This window comes from Myotis yumanensis, unplaced genomic scaffold, assembly GCF_028538775.1.
Source record: "Myotis yumanensis isolate MYYU_CA2020_CCGP unplaced genomic scaffold, mMyoYum1.0.hap1 SCAF_3, whole genome shotgun sequence".
Lineage (NCBI taxonomy): Eukaryota > Metazoa > Chordata > Mammalia > Chiroptera > Vespertilionidae > Myotis > Myotis yumanensis.
The window spans coordinates 8,721,870-8,734,363 of NW_027223754.1; the positions used below are offsets into that span (position 1 = coordinate 8,721,870).

The 12,494-nt window shown below is 43.3% G+C and overlaps 1 protein-coding gene across 19 annotated transcripts in view; it reads right to left on the reverse strand.

Moving 5' to 3' along the window:
• The window catches only part of SORBS2 (sorbin and SH3 domain containing 2), a 200,439-nt gene that overhangs the window by 43,767 nt on the left and 144,178 nt on the right, over positions 1–12,494 (reverse strand). For 10 of the 19 annotated variants that reach the window (XM_070408222.1, XM_070408214.1, XM_070408206.1 and 7 more), the window contains 4 exons: positions 12,267–12,381; positions 5,038–5,196; positions 4,273–4,356; positions 2,133–2,189 (listed from right to left, as the gene is read on the reverse strand). In XM_070408222.1, coding sequence (XP_070264323.1) covers positions 2,133–2,189; positions 4,273–4,356; positions 5,038–5,196; positions 12,267–12,381 — 415 coding nt within the window. The remainder of the gene's footprint in view (positions 1–2,132; positions 2,190–4,272; positions 4,357–5,037; positions 5,197–12,266; positions 12,382–12,494) is intronic. The other 9 variants (XM_070408216.1, XM_070408212.1, XM_070408210.1 and 6 more) reach the window with 1 other exon arrangement.

The following is a 12,494-nucleotide window of genomic DNA, read 5'->3' on the forward strand; positions in this document are numbered from 1 at the left end:
TTTATAGAGATGTTGTTTGTGGCATGTACTAGGCATTTGATAAATGGTAGCGAAGGTAATGTCTTATCATTTACAATTTTTACAGAATATAGTACCTTATCAAAGTATTTTTTTACACTCTGAAAAAAAACACACCATGATGTGAAACTAATAACATAGCTAATATGCTCTCAGGATCATACAACAACTCTCTCAATCCCAAAGAGGTAATGGCAAATCAGTTTAACCATCAGCAAAGAGCTGTTTTATGTGATTTTTATTGCCACTCCCATAACAATATAGAATGCACAGAATTAAGTTTCTACTATTTTTAGCCCAAGAATTTAACAGAAATCAAGAGTTAATAGGAAATAGTATTAAGTATATTGTTTGTTTCTAAAAGATTTGAGCCCTAAATCCATCTCCTGGAAGTGCTAAGGGTGGTATAAAGGAAATGGCCTATAAGTGAAGGTTATGAGTTCTGTTTTATTTTTAATGTGCCACTATCTTACCATGTGATTTTGGACATTACTTCCTAAAATCATTGAGTGCTACTTTTCTTGACCAAAATATCAGGGAGTTGGATATGGTTATCTCTAAATTCTATTTCAGTTCTCAGTGAGCCAGCCAACTGCCTTAAAAACAACCTAGGAATATCTGACCAAAATATCTGAGAGAAATAGCTGACCAAATTGAATTCCAAAGTAAAATTTTAGGCCATTCATGTGCTTAATTGATACCTTTTCTTCAGATGTGAAGGAAGCATAAGAATATACTTGTTTTGCTTCCCAGAATATAATTGAAATTCTTTGATTTTCTTTACATTACATGCCTATTTACAAAAAAGTAAGTGTTTAGAAGTGACTGAATTCACTAACCCAGAATGTTCCTGATTACTCTGCTTGAATGAATACCTAAATATTTGCATAACTTCTATTTAACATACACTCAGATGCATAGCTCAGGGGAATCAATTGAAGCTCTGGTAAGCTGACTATTTCCTTCTGAGACTGTACTTGCAATTCCAGTTTTTACCGCTGTGTATCAGTAGTATTTCCAGCAGCATAGGCATTCCACTAGCTTTATTTTATTTTCTAGTTGCACATATTTAACTGAGCTAAGACTTTTCAATGAAGACAAAATATTAAGTGTTTTTATATTTACTTAGGACCACAGAGACACTACTATTCAAACACCAGTTTATTCCCTTTGTCCTAGCTGCTTCTCAGAGTTCTCAGAGAGGTGTTTATACAACTGATGTTTAGCAAGACTGTCACTTTTGCTTGTTTACTAACAAGTCCTAAATCTGCTTTCCAAGATATTTTATTTTTCTCTGCAAAGAGCAGGATAAAAAGCTTTTGACTCTGGATTATTTCTGCCTTTTTCATATTCTCTTTGACCAATTCAAATAAAATTTTACATTGCCGGGCATAATTTTATTGTACCCAGCAGACGGCGATGAACATTCCCAGAGAGAGATGGCAAATGCATTTCACGTCATTCTCCAGTGGTAATCTAGGTACTGTGTGGATGACAGGGTGGAGGAGGATTAAAATGCCTGTCAGTGTGGAACCGGAAGTGTGACACGTGTGCCAGTTACTTGTCAGCCCTGTTCTTTTTTTTTTTAGCTTTTAAATTTTTTTCAATTCAAGTTTACATTCAGTATTTACTCTGATGCATGTCAGCCCTATTCTTGATTTTATCTGATGCTGAAACGCATAAATTGTGTTTAGGAAAATGAAACAATTACAATACATTTTAGGAATATGTGGGGCCTAACCATCTGATTATCTAAGAACCTAAGGGGTCATTTTGCACCTCCAGGCATGATGCTCAGATGGCTCCGAGAAGCCTCCTGGTGGCATTTTAGTCTAATCGAAGCAGGTGGTCAAAGACCACTGCACTTGGTGTTTTATGACCCCACTCCTGGATACCAGGGCTGCACTGAGCAGTTCACCTCAGCCCACAATTCAGAAAGAGCCAACACGGTATAATTCATGTCCAGGGAATGGTACCGGTGACAACGTAATGAGGTGAAGGTAGATTTTCAGAAATAGCTTAGACACCGTGGTGAATTGTAAAACACAGATGTTCGGAATCACAGTAACAGCGCCTAAGAGAGGAATCTGAAAAAGAGAGTAATTGGTTTTTACCTCATTGGAAACACCAGGAGAATGATCTTGAACATAGTCCAGAGCCTTTTTAGGAGGCTGGGTGTCGGTGCACACCACAGAAGCAGAGTGTAGAGATGGAATGGAGGACAGTCAATGGCAGCAAGGAATGGACATGTGGAAAAGGTGACAACAGTTAGAAATTGAGTGACGACAGCATCAGGTACACGCATAGAGGGACACTCATGGAGCACCAGGGGGTGGCCTGGGAGGAAGGGGACTATGCTCATCACTAATCTCAAGCACCGGGCAGCGTTACTGGTGGTGTGATTAGTATATTTATAAACTCGGTTCATCAGGCCCAATTAGCACCCCTAGCCTCGGGCCACAGAGGAATGCAAGGTCGATTAAAGGAACATTAAGGGAGCAAGTGGACACGTGGAGAGCGTGCTGGTGAGTTTCCAGGGGTGGCTGGAAAAGATGATAGAAAAATGCCGCTAACCTAGGCTCAGAACAGAAATTGGGACAGTCCTTATAAACTGTCGGATCAACAATAAGAACACATATACTGTAAAGCTAGAGAATTTGTTGTCTCTGAAATAAAATACGTTTATGTGATTACTCGGATACAAATTAGAAAAAAAAAATGGAGAAAAATATTCTTCCTTATGAGGCATAGACAGTCTAGGGAAAATTCTTTGGTTTATATTTATTTACAGTCACTTTTGGTCCAGTTCTAACCCAGTCTCCTTTGCATTTTAATGGGCGAAAGGGATTACTATGTCCACCCAGGAGGGAAAATGTGATTTAGTACCTGAGCGTATAAATCGGTCTATGATATGGCAAAAGAAAGACTGTACTCCCTGGTCTTTAGTGAAATTCTATGCAGTGTAATAAACAGTATTTTCTTTGAGAGTTTAAAATCCAGAACCACCAGTAAAAGCATCAACAATATGTAACCGACACGCCTCAAATGCACTGCTGTTGGTAGGTAGAGTTCCCCAGTAAAACTTGAGTTGATGAAGCAAATTGCTCTTTGAGGCCTGTTGACTCTGTACCACACCGACTGATTTCCGGAAGGTTCCCTTTGGTGGGGGTTTGGGGAGTAGGTGTGTGGTGGTGGCTTTCAGTAGCAAGACTGGAAATCATTCCTATTTTCCCCTTTCCTTAAGTCCCTGAGAGCAGAGGTGTTTCATAGTGGGGATATTCTGGCAGGAGGTTACAGTGGGAACTGCCCAGAGGTGTTTTTGTTGTTGTTGGTTTGGTTGATAGGACTGGGCTTGACATCTGACTCCGCCACTTACTATGTTGGGCAAATTACTTAGCCCTCTGGTCTCTGGTTTCTTTTTCTTGGAGGGGCCTTGTGAGGGCTCCCTGGGAAAATGCCTGCAGACCCAGCCTTGCCAGGTACTTGGTGATTCTTCAGCAATGGGGGCTATAATAATACTAGAGGCCCGGTGCACCAAATTCCCTCAGCCGGACCTGCACCCTCTCCAATCCAGGAGCCCTCAGGGGATGTCCTACTGACGACTTAGGCCCGCTCCCCGGGGTTCTCTGCTGTCTGCGGGGCCCACTTGGCCGCTCCTGGGTCGCTGTGGGTGATGGCCAAGCGGGCCCCGCCGTGTGACGTCTGTGGGACCCGCTTGGCCGCTTCCAGGTCGCCACAGTGACAGCCAAGCAGGCCCTGCTCTCAGCTTCCGCCCCCCCCCGGGGACTGGAGGACTCCAGTGGGGCTGAGAGGACTGGGCGCCACCATCTTTTTGTTGGAGTGATGGTTAATTTGCATATTACTCTTTTATTAGATAGGATTGTTATCATCAAGCCACCGTATTCTTCTGAGTGAACTAGACCAAAGTGGACTGTAAACAAATACACAGCTTCTGTAGACCCGTAATTGTCTGGCTGCACTAGGACACCGTCTCTGAGCAGTTTGAATTTGCTCAGACATCAAGTGCGCCTCGCGGGTGACTCGGTGGTAAAGAAACACTGCCTAGCACGTGTCTGAGCATGTTTAACCATTTAGTCCAGAAGTGACTGTGGGCTGAGTGGGACCAGGTTTGTGCCTCTAAGTACACACTTAACGTTTGTTCTCTGAATGATGCCTATCGCTTCTGACAATATGTTGTGTAAGTCAGGCCACATTCCCCTGGTGTTCTTACATGAAGAGTCTAGCCTCACTTACCGGCCGTCCAAACTCCAGCTCTGAAAAGAACTTATACCAGGGCTCATTCTCTAACTCTACGTCATCGGGATGTATGCGGTCAGTCTAGAGCAGACGTGAAGGAAAAGGGAAGGAAAAGGCACACTGAGCAGGTGAGGAGGAGGCTGTGTGGCATGACCCGCGCGCGCATTCACACGCCAACATGCACCTGCTCTCATCCCACGCATCTCCGCCACAGAGGACAGGGAAGTGGAGTAAAAGGAGTAAATCAGGAATGGAGATGAGCTTCGAGGGCATCATGGGAGCCCTGGCAGTCTCCTCTGTCCACCCTCTGCTTTCCCTCCTTCGCCTGAGGCATTGACGGTGAGAAACTGCCGGTGACAGCGAGAAAGCACGTTGACAGCTCAGCAGAGCTTTAGACCAGGCTCAGCTGTCACCAGGCAGCTCCTCTGGGGGGTCAGCGCATCTGCCCTGGCTGGTCCAGCATTCAGTCTGCAGTGCAGACAGTCCACTCGGGTGCAGGAGGCGGGAGCCCGGGAAGCGGGAGGGGAGGTGGGGAGAGATCCAGGTGGGGAGGAGTGAGAGGTGCTGGAGGTGGTTAGGGGTCCACTGGCAGGAAGACTGGGGCTGGGTGAGGAGGAAGAGGGGCAGCCAGGTGGAGGGGGAGGGGTGGGGGAGGGAGAGGTTAGAAGCCGGCCTCTGACTGTCTCCTAGCCCCTGGAGCGCAAGGACTACACCTACATGTCCAGACAGGCGTTAGGAAAGTGAAGGCAGGAGGGAGCTCACCCAGATGGGAGAGAGAGCCGGGGTGCTCGGGCTTGGTGTGGGGAGCCCGCTCCTGGGCGGAGGGGAGGGGCTACCAGTGACTTCTCCATATGGTGACATAGGAATGGGCTTCCGGCCGGGTTCCCGGGGAACAGGTATCGGAGTTGTTGGGAGAGGGGGCTGCAAGAAAGGGTGAGGAGAAACTGGTTCAGTAGGTGGAGGTGCCGAGGGAATGGAGGGGACACCAGCAGCAGCGACTTGGGCCCTGCCTTAGGCAAGAGAAGGCAGAACAACTGGGGATGGTCTGAACCACTGGAAAGATGTGGAGGCAGGGAGCCTCTCAGAGAGGGAGGAAAGAGCACATATTGCCTGGCCGGGGTTGCTCAGTGGTTGAGCGTCAACCCATGAACCAGGAGGTCACAGTTTGATTCCCGGTCAGGGCACATGCCCGGGTTGCGAGCTCCATCCCCAGTCGGGGGCGTGCAGGAGGCAGCCGATCAATGATTCTCTCTCATCATTGATGTTTCTCTCTCTCTCCCTCTCCCTTCATCTCTGAAATCAATAAGAACATATATATATATATTTTAAATAAAGAAAGAAAGATCACGTTTTATTAGATATCCCAAGTAACACTTTCTTCCTGCCGACCTTGAGCTATGGAAGTGGATTTGGGTGGGTTATTTTTTATTTTTTTATTTTTTCCCCACAGCACCTTGGTGGTTTAGGGCTGGGCAGAGGGTGAGGAAGAAAAGTCGACCCTGGTTTGGTTGACACTGTAATTTAGAGAAAAAAAACAATTTATAATTGACTTGCTCCCCTTAGTGGTTATTGTATTTAAGAGAGAAAAATGAAGAGCGTTAATGTAAACTGTTGGAAAAAATACATAAATTACTTTAATAAGAGCAAACTCAGCCTCAGAGCATTTACATTACCCAGTGATATCCTAGTGCTTTCAAGCAACTCATGCCTGACCACACTGTTCTGGGCTCTTGACTTTCTATTAAAAATGGGTGCTTAAGGTATATGGGTTAGTACTTCTATAATTATTACATGGCACTAATTAAACATGGTGCAATTGGGCAGTAAAATTTTAAGTCAGAAAAAGACCCCTTCGGGTCCCTGAAAGCCATTCCCCCGATCAGGGGAGGGCATATTCTTTGTCCCACTGGATGCTTTGAGATAGTCCGTATTCAAACAAAAGCCATTATTTTGAAATTAGCTTGTCAGAGTGTTTTATTGTTTCCCCTCCCCCAATAGTTTTAAAATAATATATAGCCTGTATTTAATCATCTATTATATCTAAAAGGTTTTTAGAGATGTGCTTTTTATTTCAATATTTTATAATATGAGGTTCTCATGGTAGCTACAGACAGAAATAGAAAAGTTGGGACATCACAGCAAAATAGCGACAGGGTCTGAGTTATCTGACCTGTGCAGTGATCATCATGGTCAAAGCCGTGTAGTAACCTGGGGAACGTTTCGTGTGGGCTGCTAAGTGATACAAGCAGAATAGGACCGTACGTTTGTACAATAGTCACAAGGTCTATGGCTGGTGGGGCTCCGTAAGAAAACACACACATTTAAATAATAACTGAAGCATATAACTACTTCATGGAATAGTTTGCTGGAGCTGATCTTTAGGGAAAATAATATTAGAATTTTTCAGCAAATTTTGTTTTGTTTATAGAGGCCTGATAATTTCTCCACAGAAAAACGAATCTTTGGCTTTTTTCAAATCTCATTGTTTCTAATGTTATGTACTTAAAAAATGGTGAATTCTTGATTTTATAATCTCGGCTTTCGAGTACAGTCTTTGTTTTTCTAAGGTGAGATAAATTTTTCTTAGAGGAAACAAATTAAAAACAACATACATATTGAACAGCAGAGGGCAGCACATTCACTAAACAAACACATGTATTTACCCGTGGTTACAACTTCACTTTGACTTCCACCTTAAGGAACATAGAAAGATGGATATACAAAATCCTGATTTACAGAAACATATTTCTCTTCTACACTATGGAAAGGGGAACAGAATGTCTGTTGTCCTGCACCCTACCTTAGAATGGCAATTTTCTCTGAATCGTGATTTTATAGATTAAAATTTCAGTGTATAGTCACAGTGGGCAGCTATCTGGAATCCATGCCAATAGAATAGAGAGGAGACGCCCTAAACAGTGACAATTGGTCATTATCTATCACGTTGGAATGTGGTGAGAGGCTTGAGCAGAGCCTTTAGGCTAAAGAAGCTGTAAGCGGCAGAACTGGAATGTTCTCTTTGCTGTGGCTGATCTACTGAATCCCATTAGTCATGTGACAGTTAACGTGTTAGGTGGCAACCTAGACCCACTGCTACGGTACACAGAGGCCTGACGACAGTAGCGATAGACATATGGACAGTCAGCCAACAGACATGCACACTCCTAATCTCTCTCAATCAACACTTTTCATTTGTAACTTGAAAGTTCCTCTGAGTGGTTGGACGTGAATATGAACACTCAGATACTCATAGAGGAAGCTCTATTTGCTCATAAAAGACAAGAGCAGAACTGTTGCTGCATGTCTTTCTAAACTTATTTCTGACTTTTCCAGAACATCTAGCCAACTGGTGCTTAAAACCAAAGTCAATCAGTGCAGAAGGAAGTGTTTATGAAAATCTAAACCTACAAGTCACACATGGTTCTTATTGCAAAGCAACCAAGAGTGAGCAATTGTAAAGATTTTATGTTTTCTACAGTCTAACAGCATTTAGCTGCTTTTCAGGTTTCAGAAATTCCACTGTTCTCAGTATTCTCATGGCAGACATATAGTTTTTACATATTGTTCAAACCAGAAGAAGTGTCAGCATAGAAATTTGGTTCTTTAAATTTTATGCTCATTAGATTTTCAAGCTTTAATGGCATTAGCGACTATGTTCTGTATTTGTTGTGGTTCCACAATAAATGCCATACATGTTGTGACTTGGGGTAATTATTTATGGTTTAAACCAGCAGATGAAACCCCCAAAATTTTTAGAGTTTAAGTTTTGAATGAAAATCTTCATTGATAAAGAAGCTTAAGTTCACTGAGATTTAATTGCATTTCAACTCTACACAGTGTTTTTAATGATTATTCCTTCTGCTTTTATCGATATGTGCTGGGTTAGTTTTGGCATTGAAAGGTAAGGTCTTCATATTATTTCCATTTTTATCAAGCATAGAGAGGTCCTAAGTCAGTGTTATATTTAAATTTACTTTCCTTTCCTGGGCTCACCTATACACAATCCAATCCAGATGGGATGTAAAGTTTCTATTGCTATAATCCCAGGAAAGAATTTGTATGACTGTCTTATGGAGTAAATTGTGGTTCAAGTCAGTTAAAGTTAGATTCCTGGTGATTGCAAAGTACTTTTCGAGATCAAACATTGGCCCATTTAATCAACATTTCTAAACTTATAGTCAGATGAACATCTATACACTTTAAAAAATTGCATTCACTTTAACTTTCGTGTTGAAGAACATAAATGCATATTCTATGTATTTCTAAGGAAGAAGGGGTTCCTTTAGGCCAGAGTCTGGGGAAGGACTTTCATTTACACAGTCCTGCCCTGCTATGCCCTGCACCAGGGATCTGTGAAATTAGTGGACCACAATGACTGATAGCAGTGCATCGAACCTCTCATGTGAGTTTTGATGGAAAACACTGTGCCTTTTTATCACCAGATCTGCAGACTGTGGAGATAAGCAACAGAACAAGGATTCTGTCTCACCAATTTACCCACTCACAGCAAGGGCAAAACCTATACAGTGGGGCCTTGACTTACGAGTATCCCGACTAACGAGTTTTTCGAGATACAAGCAGTCTCTCGGCTGATTTTTTGCTTTGAGTTGCGAGCTAAAATTCAGGTTACGAGCCAGGTTCAGATACCCCACCGCTAGTTGGCGCAGCGAACGTCACAGTGAACGCCACAACATCAGCCCAGCATCACGTGTCTTACTCGTTCACTTTTTGATTTGACATACGAGTAATTTGAGTTGCGAGCTCCATCACGGAACGAATTAAACTCGTAAGTCAAGGCCCCACTGTATTCATTCATTCACTTTTTAATTCAACCAGTATTCACTTAACACCTACTCTGTGCCAGGCATTGTGCTAAGTGCTGGGGATACAACTGGTGCACCAGACATGGTCCCTGCCTTCAAGGAGCTTAAAGTCTAGTGAGGGACACAGACCAGAGGCCATTACAATTCAGTGTGGGGAGTGAGGGGGAAACGCCCCAGGCTCACAGCAGGGGGCGCTTTGCACCTACAGTTGAGGAGCCCGGGACGGTGCCCTGGGGAAGTGAGATGAGGCTTTTCCATGTGAAGAGCAGGTGGTGGATAGAGCTTTCCTGGCGGAGGGAACAGCCTGTGCAGAGGTCTGGTAGGGAAGGAATTGGTAGGGCTGGAACAGAGTGAGTGAGGCAGGAAGAGGGATGAGGCTGGAGAGGTTAGTGGGGCCAATGCATCAGGTTTTTTGGAAATTATAGAAGGAATTTGGATTTTGCTCTAAAGTGACTTGAGAGCCAGAGAGAGTTTTGAGCAGGAGATTTTGTAAAGACTGGAGAATTAGGGAACGAATCAGGTGGCTGTCCTTGCAATCCTGGCATGGGCGGTGGAGGAGCAGGCGGAGGGGCAGTGACAGTTCTCTTGGGGGTAGGACTTTGGGATCCCTGGGCGAGAGGGGAATCCAAGATGACATTTGGGAAAACTGGGCAGATGATGGAGTCATCTCAGAATTGAAAAGGGCAGCGGAGAATTACCTAGCTATTTATAATTTACATAAAGTTAAATATTAAAAGAGCCAACGCTCTGCTCACACGCCACCTTGGAGTAAAGTGACCTGCGAGTGCATTCAGAACTTCTGGAAATCCTTCGGTGTCGCCCATCTGCTAAGACATCACCCTCACCTAGCAAACGTGCTGCTCGTCCTCCACACCTGTGTGCTCAAGACACTCCAGCGCCCGTGCAAACTGTATCAACATACAGCCAGTGTCTGCACCACCACCATGAACTTAGCCCCCGCCCCCTTTTCTTTTCTGACTCGGGGAGGCCAGATCTTTTTGATCCTAGAGACAGTTAAAAAACACACGGGTCTTGCGTCTTAACTCAGGGCCCAGGTTCCTGGTTAAATCAATCAAGTGCACTAATTTATTAGAAGTTGGCAAATAAAGTATGCTAGACTGCAAGAGAATCGAATAATCAAATCCATTGAGATGCTAATGACTACTAGCTGAATATGTTTCCTACTTAGCTAATGGTGCTGGTGCCTCCGTGCAGTGGTGATTGAGTGCGCCAGGCATGCGTGAGTCTGGGCTCACGCGTGGTCCGAATACCCTCCAGCAGCCTGACCCAGACAGAGTTACTGACTGTGTGCTTCAGTCCTTCATCTGCCATGTGCCTACTTCACAGGTTGTTCGGATCATTACATGAGATAAGGCCTAAGTTACTAATTACAGGGCCTGGCACATAGTAAGTGCTCACTAAGGATCTACAACTATTGCTATGGTTTTTGTTGTTACTGTTGTTGTTATTGAGCCCAAAGATACGAGTAACGTGGGCATTTCAGTCACAGTGGCAGGGCCCATGAATGAGCTGCTAAGGGGGCAGAGGGAGGATTCCTTAGGTGTGCCTGTTTTAACCGGCTAGCAGGTGGTCTATTTCACACAAATGCAGGTCTACCCTACACCTCCATTAAATGAAAGCCTCATGGTTCCTCTATTGTCCACTATTGTGTCCCCAGACCTCATACAATGTCTGGCATGTAGTTGGTGCTCAGTAATTTTGTTCAGTGAGTCAATAATAGAAATATCCTTTTCCCTGACGCTACAGCCATCAAAACATTTCAATACAGTTACAACGCGCATCATCCTAAGAGTATCATAAATTGTTAGAATGATCATTAAAGTTTTGGTATTGACACTTAAATCTGAGACATTATTTTGCTATTTTCAATTTTATGCAATGGTGACTTCATGATTCACTCAATTCTCATCCTAGAAATGACAAAATTCAATCACATAACCTAGTAAGTTGGGTATAAATTTACAGTGGAGCTTGCAACTCAGGCATGTTCCCTTTTTTCAGTTTTTCTGTTAAAATTCTGTTACTTTGAAAGATATTAGTTATTTGTAGAATGACAAAAAAAGGCTTAGATAAACATCACATATGAATTATGTGATTATGAGGTTCTTGGACATGTTTCTCAAGAACATAACCATAAATACAGAGCTTCAAAAACGAAACCAAGGACATTCAACTCGGGTGTGGTGAGGCCAGGGTTTCCAATCAAATTTCAGAGCTGGCCTTGCATTCAATATGATAAGGTAGTCTCTTGGATACTTTTAAAGGAGCTACCAAAGAAAACTCTCTCCTGTTCATTGACACCTAAATTCTTTTAAGACAAGACAAGACAAGGCAGAGAGTAAGTTGCAAATGACACCAACTGTTTCCCTCGAAGCAGACTGGGACAGAGATGCGGAGGAATGACAGTTCCAGAGATCCCGAGGGCACCGACCAAGGAGGGAAAACAGGCCCAGAAAGGAGGACGGGGACCTAAACACCAGGAGGGCCAAGCAAGAGCCTGTTTGTTAATTGCACTTTGGGGAAGCAAATGGTTACTTTCCACCTCCTATAGCTTTTTGTTTGCATAGGATTTAAGTAAATAATCGTAAAATACTGCAAAGTTTAATCTTGAGCCATTAGATGGACAATCAGGAAGCTCGAGGACCGGTAACCTGAGAGAGATTTAATAAGAATCCATTAAGACCAACTTGTTATAAAAAGAGATTTGGAAAATGTCCCCCGAAGCCCGAGAAATAAGAACAAATCCATGTAGAAACGAAGGGACGTAATACCTGGGTGCATTTGTATCAAAGAGATTAATGAATGATTTTCCTCATTAGCGATGTAGACTAGCGAGTAAGTGTTGCATTTATGAGTGTTCTTTTTTTTTCTTTCCCCAATTAAACTCAGAGCTATGATTAGATATGGCTATAGTTACATGCAAATATAGTTACATCCTATATTTGGTAGGAACAACACATATTAGAAACTGCATCTTCAATTTCGAGACGAGATGCACAAAACATGATTCGGAATAAACGTGATTTCTAAATAATGCCAAGTTAATCCCCTTTGCGACAAAAATTGCTAAACGATATGAAATGTGGGTTTACTTAAGAGCCCAGGGAGCCTAGAGAACTGGCACCGTGTTTCGGGACAAGTGCTTACTGGTCGTTCATGCTGCAGGATCGACGACTTCCCCGGTTCATATTCAAAAATGCTCCTGGGCTCAGAACGAAACCTTCTCGTGTCCACCTTTCTGTCTGGAGGGTCCCAGTCATGCCTGGAAAGAACCAACAAGTTACATGTGAGAATAATTCCCTAGGCTCAAAGCAGTTGTGTCTATCCACTCGCTGTTTTCAAAGTTAATTTTTCGTGTAGGTTTTTAAAAAAGTC